We start from the raw sequence: 13388 nt of genomic DNA on the forward strand, positions 1-13388 counted from the left end.
TTAGCATCAATTTTGGAACCGGGCCGATCTGTACTGTTGGGACGGTCTTCACCTGAAGTGTTCTGGAACCAGTGTTCTGGCAAAAAGGATAAATAGGATGGTCACTAGGACTTTAAACTTGTAAGTTGGGGGAAGGGAAACGGAAAGCAACAGGAAGTATGGGGTCAAGTAGAAAGATAAGCAGCAGGTTAGCATGTGTGCAGGATTTAAGTTCATGGCAGACTAGGAATGAAGCAAAATGGAAAGATAACTTAGGACACATTACTAGAGATGTTGGAAATCACGAGGCTAAGAAAATTAGCATTAAAGCACTTTACCTGAATGCTTGTAGTATTTGTAACAAAGTAGATGAATTAACGGCACAAATCATTGTGAATGATTATGATGTGGTAGGCATCACAGAGATGTGGTTGCAGGGGGTTTAGGACTGGCAGTTAAATATTCAAAGATTTACAACTTATCAAAAAGACAGGAAGGTGGCAAGAGGGGGCAGGGTTGCCTTGTTAGTTAAGAGTGAAATTAAATCTATGGCACTGAATAACATGGGGTCAGATGATGTGGAGTCTGTGTGGGTGGAGTTGAGGAATCACAAAGGCAAAAAAACCCATAATGGGAGTTATGTACAGACCTCCCAGCAGTGGTCAGGACCAGGGGTGCAAGATGTATCAGGAAATAGATAGGGCATGTCAGAAAGGCAAAGTCACAGTGATCTTGGGGGACTTCAATAGGCAAATGGACTGGTTGAATTACGTTGCCAGTGGACCCAAAGAAAGGGAATTCATGGAATGCTTACAGGATGGCCTTTTGGAATATCTTGTGATGGAGCCCACAAGTGTGCAGGCTATTCTGGACTTAGTGCTATATAATGAGCCAGACTTTATAAAAGATCTTAAAGTAAGGGAACACATAGGAGGCAGCGATTATAATATGGTAGAGTTCAGTCTGCAGTTGGAAGGAGAGAAGGCAAAATCGGATGTAATGGTGTTACAGTTAAGTAAAGGTAATTACAGGGGCATGAGAGAGGAACTAACGAAAATTGACTAGAAGCACAGCCGAGTGGGGAAGACAATAGATAACAATGACAGGAGTTTCTAGGTGTAATTGAGGGCACAGTACAGAGGTTCATCCCAACAGAAGAAAGATTATCCCGGTGGGGAGGGGGATTAGACAACCATGGCGAACAAAGTAAGTCATGAAATGTCTCAAAGAAAAAGAGAGAACCTGTAAAGTGGCCAAGAGCACTGGGAAATCAGAAGATTGGGAAGACTACAAAAACAGAGGATAACAAAGAGAGAAATAAGGAAGGAGAGGATCAAATATGAAGGTAAGCTAGCCAGTAATAACAGAAATGATAGTAAAAGTTTCTTTCAATACATAAGAAACAAACTAGAGGCAAAAGTAGAAATTGGGCCACTCCAAATTGATGCAAGAAGGCTAGTGCTGGAAGATAAGGAAATAGCTGATGAGCTTAATAAGTACTTTGTGTCAGTCTTCACAGTGGAAAACATGAGAAAACTCCTAATAATTAAGGAGAGTCAGGGGGCAGAATTGAGAATGGTAGCCATTACAAAAGAGAAAGTGCTAGAAAATCTAAAAGGTCTAAAAATTGATAAATCTCCTGGCCCTGATGGGCTACATCCTAGAGTACTGAGGGAGACGGCTGAAAAAATAGCGGAGGCGTTGGTTGTAATCTTTCAAAAATCACTGGAGTCAGGGAAAGTCCCAGATGATTGGAAAATCGCTGTTGTAACTCCCTTGTTCAAGAAAGGATCAAGACAAAAGATGTAAAATTATAGGCTGATTAGCCTAACCTTGGTTGTATGTAAAGTTCTAGAATCCATCATTAAGGATAAGATCTCTAAATTCTTGGAAGTGCAGGGTTGAATTAGAATAAGTCATCATGGGATTTAGTAAGGGGGGGGTTCATGTCTGACAAACCTGTTAGAATTCTTTGAAGAGGTAGCACGTAGGATAGACCAGGGAAATCCAGTAGATGTTATCTATCTAGACTTCCAAAGGTTCTTCGTTAAGGAGTCTCACGGGAGACTGCTAAGTAAGGTGAGGGCCCACGGTGTTCGAGGTGAGCTACTGGCATGGATTGGGGATTGGCTGTCTGACAGAAGGCAGAGAGTTGGGATAAAAGGTTCTTTTTCAGAATGGCAGCTGGTAGCAAGTAGTGTCCTGCAGGGTTCAGTGTTGGGTCACAGATGTTCACTTTATATATTAATAATCTGGATGAAGAGACTGGGGGCATTCTGGCAAAGTTCGCCGATGATACAAAGTTAGGTGGACAGGCAGGTAGCACTAAGGAGGTGGGGAGGCTGCAGAAAGATTTAGACAGTTTAGGAGAATGGTCCAGGAAATGGCTGATGAATTCAATGTGAGCAAATGCGAAGTCTTGCACTTTGGAAAAAAAAATACAGGCATGGTCTATTTCCTAAACAGTGAGAAAATTCATAAAGCCAAAGTACAAACAGATCTGGGCATGCTAGACCAGGATTCTGTAAAGTTTGACTTCAGGTTGAGTCCATGGTTAAGAAAGCAAATGCCATGTTGTCATTTATCTCAAGAGGGTTGGAATGTAAAAGCAGTGATGAACTTCTGAGACTTTATAAAGCTCTAGTTAGGCCCCATTTACAACACTGTGTCCAATTTTGGGCTCCACACCTCAGGAAGGATATACTGTCTGGAGCGTGTCCAGCGGAGATTCACGTGGATGATCCCTGGAATGGTAGGCCTAACATACGATGAATGGCTGAGGATGCTGGGATTGTTTTCATTGGAGTTTAGAAGGTTGAGGGGAGATCTAATAGAAACTTACAAGATAAACTTACTTAGAAAGGGTGGACGCTAGGAATTTGTTTCTGTTCGGCGAGGAGACTAGGACCTGTGGGCACAGCCTTAGAATTAGTGGGGTGCAATTTAGAATGGAAATGAGGAGACATTTTTTCAGCAAGAGAGTGATGGGCCTGTGGAATTCATTACCGTGGAGCACAGTGGAGGCTGAGACGTTAAATGTCTTCAAGGCAGAAATGGATAAATTCTGGATCTTGCAAGGAATTAAGGGCTACGGGGAGAGTGCAGGTAAGTGGAGTTGAAATACCCATCAGCCATGATTAAATAGCAGAGTGGACACGATGGGCTGAATGGCCTTACTTCCATTCCTATGTCTTATGGTCTTATGGATTGTGCAGGTTAGGTGCACTGGTCAGGGGTAAATATAGGGTAGGGGAATGGGTCTGGGTGGGTTATTCTTCAGAGGGTCAGTGGGGACTTGTTGGGCCAAAGGGCTGTTTCCACACTGTAGGGAATCTAATTCTAATTCTTGTAGGAACTTTAATTCTAAAGTGGTGCTCCAGTTATCATCATTTTGAGTGGGAGATCAGGCTCAAGGCACTGAATCATCTATTCTTGTTCCTATTTCTTATGGTCTTATGGTTTGATTCTATGAAATTTTATTTCATATTTCCACACTGTAAGTAATCTAATCTAATCTAATCTAATCTAAAAAAACCTATGACAAAATGTTGTGTGACTTATATTTCTTCATATTTTTAAGGTTGGAAATCGTACCAAAGCCATGGAACAAGTCATTTTTGGTAGCACGAAACTTAATAAAGGCAAACCTTAATTCAGTGAATCCCACTATGTTGGCAGTCCTGGATCTATGGCAAAGTTCTTTTCAGTGAGTTCTTATACTAAAATTAAACATGGTAACTAAATCTTTAATTGAAATCAAACAACTTCCATTCTGGAGATTGCCTTTTTCTTTAGTGGGTAGGAGAGACAATCAGCAATGGATTGTTGAGATTGTAATTATGAAAAAAAAACAAGTGCATGGAGACTTTAAATATGAAAAATAAAGTATGTGACTTTACCTGCTGGTGAAACTTTGTGGTGGCCATGTAAGTTCACTCTGCATCTTTTGCAGTATTCTAATTAGAAATCAGGTGTTGTGGAACAGACACTGGCATTTGTCTACTCTTTCTTCTGCTGTACAAATGTTTGGTACAATTTAAACAGAAGTTTACTTCTGTAAACTTAACAAATTTTCATAGTTATGATAGCAAAGAATGACATTGATCACTGGATTACATTGTTCAGAGTAATTCCCAACCTTGGACAATTGAATAACAAGTCTTATAATTCAAGACTTTAATTCCATTTCATTTTTAGCAATAGAAAATAATTAAAGTAATACAATGAAAAAAATAGCTGGGTTCGAAGAAAGTATTTGTGTATTTATCCTGACCTTAATTATGTTGTAAAATAAGAAAAGATTCAGGCATTCATAGCATAACAATGAGAAATAATGGTCCCAGTGAAATAGCAGATGTGATTCTGTAATGTAAAATATATCAGTATTTCTTTGAGAATTATCTTATATTTAGTGACTATTAACACTTTTACTCACCATTGATGTGATAATGCCATGTAATTAAAAATAAGATTGATTCATTACTAAATGGTAGGTTAGAATTAGTTGAAATAATCAAGTATTAGTTGACCTCTGATAAAACTGGATGATGTGCCACTTGACAATGATGGAATGAATTTAACAGCCAAAGCAAAACTCACATAGTGTCAGGTCCTTGACCCGGATTTGGTCTCCAGCCATTCCCCTCTGTCTCCCCAGGAGTCATTCACTGTTATTCCCTATTAGTGGGTTCGTTTTGTTAACATTCTTTCCTTTTGTTTCAATCAGTTGCGTATAAAAGTTAGTTTAAGATCTGTCAACATGCATCTCCAATTGTGTGGCTAAGACCTTTAAAATAACTCTCCCATAGGCATTAATCTCCATTTCATGTGAGCGTGTATCTGGTTTATGATATTAGATTCATAATTGTTTTTGGCTCCTCTGTTTATGTATTTAAGGGATAAGATCAACTAATCATTTTTATTTTGCACGAAAGGCACCCATCATAGAGTGGGCAATTCATGTTTGGTCTTTAGCAGTTCCACCTTATAAACGTCTGCCCCTGTAATTTTCTTTCTACTTAATGCACTGCACTACATATTGCCCTGGTATTGCTATCTATTTGTGCTCCCATCTACATTACTTAAGTTATGCCTGTTTAAAAGATTCTTTAAAAATCTTAAGAAGCAAAGGGAATCCATACATTGACAAAGATACATTTATGTATGTCACAAAATGATTTTTTTCTCTTGCCTTCTGTGACTTTGAAAATAAAGAGTATGATGCTTTTAAATAGTTGCAATAAATTATAAATTTGTTATGAGTTTTTGCCATATTTTATTTGTTGTTGGAAATGGAGTAAAATGGTGCATGAAAATAATTATTTTCCTTTTACAGGCAACTACGGTTCATTGATGTTGATGAATTTCGTAATCGTAAAGATTCAATGGAACTAACTACATTCCAGATCTTGTTTATGAGGCAAATTGAATCTGTGAAAGAGAAACTTCTTAAAAAGTATGACCATTCAAAAAAAAGTCAGAATTAATAATTATTTGTACTTCTTTCAATTTGGATTGATCCTCAAAATCTATAAAAAAGAGGGATGGGGATGATGATGAGGATGGAGATGGAGCAGCAAATGCTTGATATACCATGGAAAATTGAAAACAAAAAGTGGTGCAGTGGCTCAGTGGTTAGTACTGCTTCCTCACAGTGCCAGGGACCAGCATTCAATTCCAGCCTCAGACGACTATCTGTATGGAGTTTGCACATTCTCTCTGTGTCTGCGTGAGTTTCCTCCCACAATCCAAAGATGTGCAGGTTAATTGAATTGGCCAAGTAAATTGCCCATAGTATTCAGGAAAATGTGTAGGTTAAGTGCATTAGTTAATGGTAGGGGAATGGGTCTGGTTGGGTTACTGTTCGGAGGGCTGGTGTGGACTTGTTGGGCCAAATGGCCTGTTTCCACAGTGTGGGGATTCTGTGATCTTAATCATTCAATTATGATGCATATTTTTCGAATAAACAAAAGTTCTCCCTAAAGTTATGCTTGTGTAATCTACAAGTAAAATAAATATTCAAATTTTTATAACTTTTACTTCCAGTGAATAATAAATTTTCATATATATTTTATAACTGGTGTTTTTATATAATGTGTTTTAGATGGTTTCCTGAAGTCCAAAATATTTATTACTTAGGAAATAAACGGAAGCAGGTTCCCAGTATTGCAAATCGTGCCAAATTATTGTCTTTCTTTAATTGTGCTGCTACTCTGATGACTTCACAACTTCAAAGCTTAACCCTAAAATCTATTCAAGACTACACGGATCTGATTGTACAGCGACCGGTACGTATGTCAACAATGTGCAATGTTATGCACATTTCTTCATTAATTAACATTGTGCAGTTAATAGAAATCTTCTTACAGTCATATATCCCAGATAATATATTAAAGGTGTTACTTTATTGATTATCTTAGAAGGGAAGGTTTAAATTTACATTTTTGAGTTATTCCCTTCAAAATCTAATGTGTAAGCCACACCTGAGCATGACTCACTTGCCGAACATATTTGCTGCTGTTATAGTTGAAACAACAAAAAGTGGCACAATTCATGAATAAGCAATTTCAGAAATGGTTTCACCATTTTCTAACATGTATTGTTGGAAAGCATGATAGCTCCAATTTTGCTATATTGAATATTATGTGTGCACATGACTGTTGTATGAGTGCACTAGTATCCATAAGATGGGAATGCTTGCATCGAACTTTATAATACAAAGCACTGATATCCATTTTGTATAGATTTCAGGGAACAGAAAAAATTTATCCAGCAAGATTGATTATGAGCACGCTCAGAGGGGAACTGTTAAATTTAACAATGGGTCAGCTCTTGTAACTACACACACTTCTTTTCTTTCTGCTCCAAATAATTAAATTATTTTACCAATATTGTATAAACAAATACAATCTGGTTTTTGCTTCATTCAGTTTATTTTGTCTTGTTTTTATTATAACTGCAAAAAGAAGTACTGGCATTCTGTGAGAAAACACTTCGAACAAGTAGTTATCTTCAACAAAGAGAATAATATACTTGCAATAGCATCCATTGGCTGATGGAATTTTAAATGCAAAAGAAGTTCATATAGCTACTTAAGATTCTTCTGTAAAATTCATGAGATGAGAAATGTGTGCATATTATTTTAGTAATAAGACCCATATCTACATTGTTCCTTTGTCCTTACAGACCATCAAAACTTGAATGGAATAATCACCTATATGTGATAGAATGAGATTCATTTATGTCATGATAATTACATGACTTTGACATAAGTAAAAAAGGAAGCCAAGTCTAGAATGAGCATGTGAAGAGAGAGGTCTTGGAATATATATACTAAAGAGTCGTATTTGATAATCTGATATGTAAAGATTTGAATAAAGGAGTGTTACCTTTCAGAAAGAGTTGAAGATCCTTATATTCAAGAGAAGGAACAAGTAGCCTCAGAGACGATGTATATGTGCAAATATCCACAGCTGGAGATACTCCAGACTGGTATCTCAATATGAAGATAGCAGTATTGTCTTAAAACACGAAATAAAGCATGGTTACAAATAGTGAAAGAAACCTTCAAAGTTAAGGCAGTCCTAGGGCACAGCTGAAAAGGGGGTTCTCCAAAAGTAGTAGATAACTTTGAAGACTTAGAAGATGCAGCTGAGCAAAAAAGTGGGAGAAGTTTAATTCCATCAAAATTTGCCTTGCCCCAATTTAGAACTTGAATCTGTGGACAAGTTTGTCCCTTTCCATAACTATTTTATAATTAATAGATCAATGGTCACTGGTCCCAAAGTACTCCCCTACTTTCACCTCCATCACCTGTCCTGCCCTATTTCCTAAGAGTAGGTCGTTTTTGCCCCACTTTGAGTAGGACCCTCTGTATGCTGTTTGAGGAAACCTTCCTGAATGCACTTAACAAATTCCACCCTATCTTAGCGCTTAACACTCTGGCAGTCCCAGTCAATGTTAGGAAAATTAAAATCCCCTACTATGGCACCCTATTGCTTCCAGCAATCTCCCTGAATATTTGTTCCTCTAAATCCTGTTGCTTATTTGGGGGCCTATAGTACAACGCCAATAATGTCACCATCCTCTTCGTATGTTTTAGCTCCAAACACAAAGCCTCACTGCATGATCCTTCAGTTATTTCATCTCTGGGTCCACTGCTGTATGTCATTTTTATAAATGACCTGGATGAGGGCGTGAAGGTTAGTAAATTTACGATGACACTAAGATCGGTGGAGTTGTGACAATGTGGAAGGATGTTGCAGGTTTGCAGAGGCACATGGATAAGCTGCAGAGCTGGGCTAAGTGGTGGCAAATGGTGTTTAATGTGGAAAAGTGTGAGGTGATTCACTTTGGAAGGAACAACAGGAATAAAGAGCACTGGGCTAATGGTAAGATTCTTGGCAGTGTAGATGAGTAGAGTGATCTTGGTGTCCATGTACACAGATCCTTGAAAGTTGCCACCCAGGTTGATAGGGTTGTTAAGAAGGCATATGGTGTGTTAGCTTTCATTGTTAGAGCGATTGAGCTTCGGAGCCACAAGGTTGTATTGCAGCTGTACAAAACTCTGCTGAGGCTGCACTTGGAGTATTGCGTACAGTTCTGGTCACTGCAGAGTTCAGAGGCGATTTACTACGATGTTGCCTGGTATAGAGGGAAGGTCTTATGAGGAAAGGCTGAGGAACTTGAGGCTGTTTTCATTAGAGAGAAGAAGGTTGAGAGGTGACTTAATTGAGACATATAAGATAATCAGAGGTTTAGATAGGATGGACAGTGATAGCCTTTTTTTCTCAGCTGGTGATGGCTAGTATGAGGAGACATAGCTTTAAATTAAGGGTTGATAGATGTAGGACAGATGTCAGAGCTAGTTTCTTTACTCAGAGAGTAGTCGGGCCATGGAACGCCCTTCCTGCAACAGTAGTAGACTTGTCAACGTTAAGGGTATTTAAACATATGGATGAAAATGGAATAGTGTAGGATAGATAGGCTTTAGGTTTGTTTCACAGGTCGGTGCAACATTGAGGGCTGAAGGGCCTGTACTGTATTGTTATGTTCTGTGTTCTAAGGTTCTGAAATCAGACCAAGATATCAGAAGGTTTTGATATTCTGGTCGGGAAGAGACAGCAGAAGATTACAGGGCTAGAGAGCAGAAGACTGAAAGGCAAGATAAAAAAGGCACTGAAGTCTTTGAAGCCAAAGCAGAAACTGGCAACACTCTGGAGAGGAAAAGTATAGAATCAGAAAACTTTGACAGTAAAATGGAAAAATCCAAGTACTCACCATTCAGATGTTTGGCGCATTCTTTTTAATAGAATCCTTACAGTGTGGAAACAGGCCCTTCCAACCAGTCCACAACTCCACACCAACCCTCTGAAGGGTATCCACCAAACCTATTCCCCATTACCGTACATTTATCCCTGACTAATGCACCTAACCTACACCTCCCTGAACACTATGAACAATTTAGCATGGCCAGTTCACCAAATATGCACACCTTTAGAATGTGGAAGGAAACCAGAGCACCCGGAGGAAATCCATGCAGACACAGAGAGAATGTGCAAACACCACACAGACAGTCGCCCTGAGACTAGAATTGAGCCCGGTTCCCTGGCGCTGTGAGCCACTGTGCCACCCACAGACTATGTGATAGTCTGCAGAATCGCAGCTTTACTGAGATCTTGCTATTAACTTGTCCAGTTATAATGTGAAAGGCCCAGATCAAGATCAGAAGTGAGAATTCTGGAAGGGACAGTTTAGCGCTTTAGACTGGCTTCAGGCTGACATGTGAAGGAGCAGTGAATAAAGTCAGCACCTTTTGAAAGCTTAAGGTCCAATAGTTGATGTTTTGGTAAGAAGAAGTGTGGTAAGAAGAAGGAGAATGATGCATTAACAAAAATTCAATGTATAATTTATCCCCTAAAGAGAGAAAGAATGAGATTTAATCAGTGATACCAGTGTTTGGGAGATTGAATGAAAGCCTTTGTAATGTCGCAGGTAGATAGGATAGTGAGGAAGGCGTTTGGTATGCTTTCCTTTATTGGTCAGAGTAGTGAGTACAGGAGTTGGGAGGTCATGTTGCGGCTGTACAGGACATCGATTAGGCCACTGTTGGAATATTGCTTGCATTTCTGGTCTCCTTCCTATCGGAAAGATGTTGTGAAACTTGAAAGGGTTCAGAAAAGATCTACAAGAATGTTGCTAGGTTTGGAGGATCTGAGCTACAGGGAGATGCTGAACAGGCTGGGGCTGTTTTCCCTAAAGCATTGGAGGCTGAGGGGTGACCTTCTAGAGGTTTACAAAGTTATGAGGGGCATGGATGAGATAAATAGACAAAGTCTTTTCCCTGGGGTCGGGGAGCCCAGAATAGAGGGCATAGGTTTAGAGTGAGAGGGGAAAGATATAAAAGAGACCTAAGGTGCAACTTTTTCACGCAGAAGGTGGTACGTGTATGGAATGAACTGCCAGAGGATGTGGTGGAGGCTGGTACAATTGCAACATTGAAGAGGCATTTGGATGGGTATTTGAATAGGAAGGGTTTGGAGAGATATGGGCCGGGTGCTGGCAGGTGGGACTAGACTGGGTTGGGATATCTGGTCGGCATGGACGGGTTGGACCGAAGGGTCTGTTTCCATGCTGTACATCACTAAGACTCTATGACTCCAAGTGTTACAGTACTTTAGGAATTGAATAATCTTTCTTAGTGATACAGATCAAGCAGCCTCACAGAGAACTAGAGGTATACCAGACCTCAGTATGCCAATAGCTGCATTGACATAGAGCATTAGATGAAATGCAATGCACTTAATGCTAAATTGTACCACTTAACATTCTGCATATAGTCTGATTAATTGCTTAGTATAATATCCTGCTACATTATTGTATGTAATGGACTGCATAGATTTAGCAAATTCCTCATTGGCAAATCTTTATTTGGATACAATTATTAAATGCCTAAAGAAAATCTTTATTTTATGCATGCATACCCATTCAGATGTTATTAATGACAAGAAAATGCTAAAGAAGTAGAAGTGAAACCTAATGAGATATGTTTTCATTTCAATGTATATTTCTTGAATTTTATATCTAGGATTCCATACGTGTTTACGAACACCCAGGTTTCATTTTGCGACTGATTCTAAAAAACAACAGTGTTCATTTTGAACCAGAATTTAAAGATTTTGAAATAATATTCTTGAGTGTTTATGATGTCATGCTGACAACTGCAAATAAGGTGCCAAGAGTTGAGACAAAACTGTACACCGAATGGGTAAGTGAAGTTTACATTTGATTTATGTGAAAAATTAAAGCACTCCCAGCAATACTTTTATTTTAGCTCCTTTTAGTGGTAACTTACACGTTTTCATAATTGTTTTGAATGACACAAAATCAATTTTTTCTCAGAGGTTGAAAAAGACAAAATACTAGAGATGCTGAAAATCTGAAACAGAAAATGCTAGAGCAACTCAACATGTCTGGCAGCTTCTGGGGAGAGAGAAGCAGATTTAAAGTTTCAAGTTCACTATGCCTTCATCAGTTCTGAAAAACAGTCATACCTGACTTGAAACATTAGTTCTGTTTCAGGATGTTGATAGTGGGGGATTCAGTGATGGTAACACTATTGAATGTCAAGGGATGGTGGTTAGATTGCTTCTTATTGGAGATGGTCATTACCTGACATTGTGTCTGGCGTGAATATTATTTGCCACTTGTCAACCCAAGCCTGAATGTGGTCCAGATAATTGGTGAACATCCCCCCATTTTATTTTATGATGAAGGGAAGGTCATTGACTAAGAAACTAAATAAGGTTGGTCCTAGGGCACTATCCTGAAGACCTCGCGCAGAGATTTCCTGGAGCTGAATTGACTGACCTCCAATAATCATAATCATTTTCCTTTGTGCCAGGTATGACTCCAGCCAACAGACAGATGGCCCCCAATTACCTATTAATTCCAGTTTTGCCAGGGCTCCTTGATGCTATCCTTGCTCAAATGTGCCTTTGGTCTCAAGGGCTGTCACTTTTGCCTCACCTCTGGAATCTAGTTCTTTTGTCCATGTTTGAGCCAAGGTTGTAATGAGGTCAGGAGCTGAGTGGCCCTGGCAGAACCCAAACTTGATGTCAGTGAACAGGTTATTGCTGAGCAGGTGCTGTTTAATAGCATTATTAATGAGACCTTCCATCACTTTACTGATGATTGAGAGTAGACTGGGCAGTAATTGGCCAGGTCAGACATTAGTTAGGCTTCATTTATTTAAGTAAGGCCTGGGAATTAAATGATGCCAGTGCCTCACTCACTGCTGCAATGTAATCTAGAATTGGTTCTTACAATGAATAGTCATCAGCAATTTGCACACTTAAACCCACATAATGCCTCAAACATGTAATAATATCCTCGAATTTTTAGTTTAGGATTCTGTGTGCTGACATTGGTTAACTTAATCAATGTTGTTTCTGCTATAATGTAATGTAGATATTTGCTTTCCTCAGATTCTGCCAGTTTGAAAGCTCCTAAGGGGGAAAGGATACCAGTCTACAACGAGTGAATCTGATCAAGTGCTTTTGATAATTCAAATTTCTCCTAATTGAGGTTTTATGCTGATAATCAATGAGTTAAACTGGATAGGTTTATCTTGCTGATGAGGATAAGGTTTTAGAACAATAAACAAAATTATGTAGGTCAGGAGAAAAACTGATTCAGAATCAGAAGTCTTTTGCTACACATTTTATTGTGGCTGTGAAGATATTTTGGGTTGGGGGAAGGGGGAATTGATGAAAGTTGGGCATGTGCTGATTGGTGGTTCAGTGCATAGAGGAGAATTTAGAAAGTTAAGACAACCAGTTGAAAGGAATTGAGGTGGAGGTGGTGAAGCAATGGTATAGGAATAAAAATGGGTTAAGGGACAGAAACAAATGGAATGGAAGAATAGGAATTAGTTTCAATAAATATGTAACAGAAAAACAAAGTAACTGCTGAGAGGATGCTTTCTTCACAACTTCTAAAAAATTATTTTAGCTGTTACCAGCTGCTTTATCCACCGTACTATTTTGTATTACCCACGATCTTCTACTTGAAATGGAAAACAGAAGGAAACAGTGGGACTGTGGAGTGGAGGATGACATGTTTGGGACCTCTGTAGTTGAGTTGTTCAAAATTTGCGAGGTCCTAAGGATGTCTCAAAATTAGTGTACAAATGTTGAATGTTCATGACATTGAATTGCATATTAACGGCCCAACATCGTGAAGTAGTTGAACATGCTGGTAAATGTTGCCCTGTCTGCTGCTGGGCTCCGGATTAACCCAGAAACTGATTTTTCTGTATAAAATTTAGTATAATTTTTGTTCTCTCCATTTAACTAAAGGGACTGACATTGACAGACAAAAAGTCCTCTTCGTACTCACAGGGAAGAAAA

General features: G+C 38.9%; 1 protein-coding gene across 1 annotated transcript in view; it reads left to right on the plus strand.

The window, feature by feature from the left end:
* The window catches only part of dnah7 (dynein, axonemal, heavy chain 7), a 398230-nt gene that overhangs the window by 60308 nt on the left and 324534 nt on the right, over positions 1-13388 (plus strand). The window contains exons 8-11 of the mRNA XM_072578963.1: positions 3560-3685; positions 5315-5434; positions 6083-6266; positions 11066-11245. Coding sequence (XP_072435064.1) covers positions 3560-3685; positions 5315-5434; positions 6083-6266; positions 11066-11245 — 610 coding nt within the window. The remainder of the gene's footprint in view (positions 1-3559; positions 3686-5314; positions 5435-6082; positions 6267-11065; positions 11246-13388) is intronic.

The sequence above is a fragment of the Chiloscyllium punctatum genome, chromosome 10 (genome assembly GCF_047496795.1).
Source record: "Chiloscyllium punctatum isolate Juve2018m chromosome 10, sChiPun1.3, whole genome shotgun sequence".
Classification (NCBI taxonomy): domain Eukaryota; kingdom Metazoa; phylum Chordata; class Chondrichthyes; order Orectolobiformes; family Hemiscylliidae; genus Chiloscyllium; species Chiloscyllium punctatum.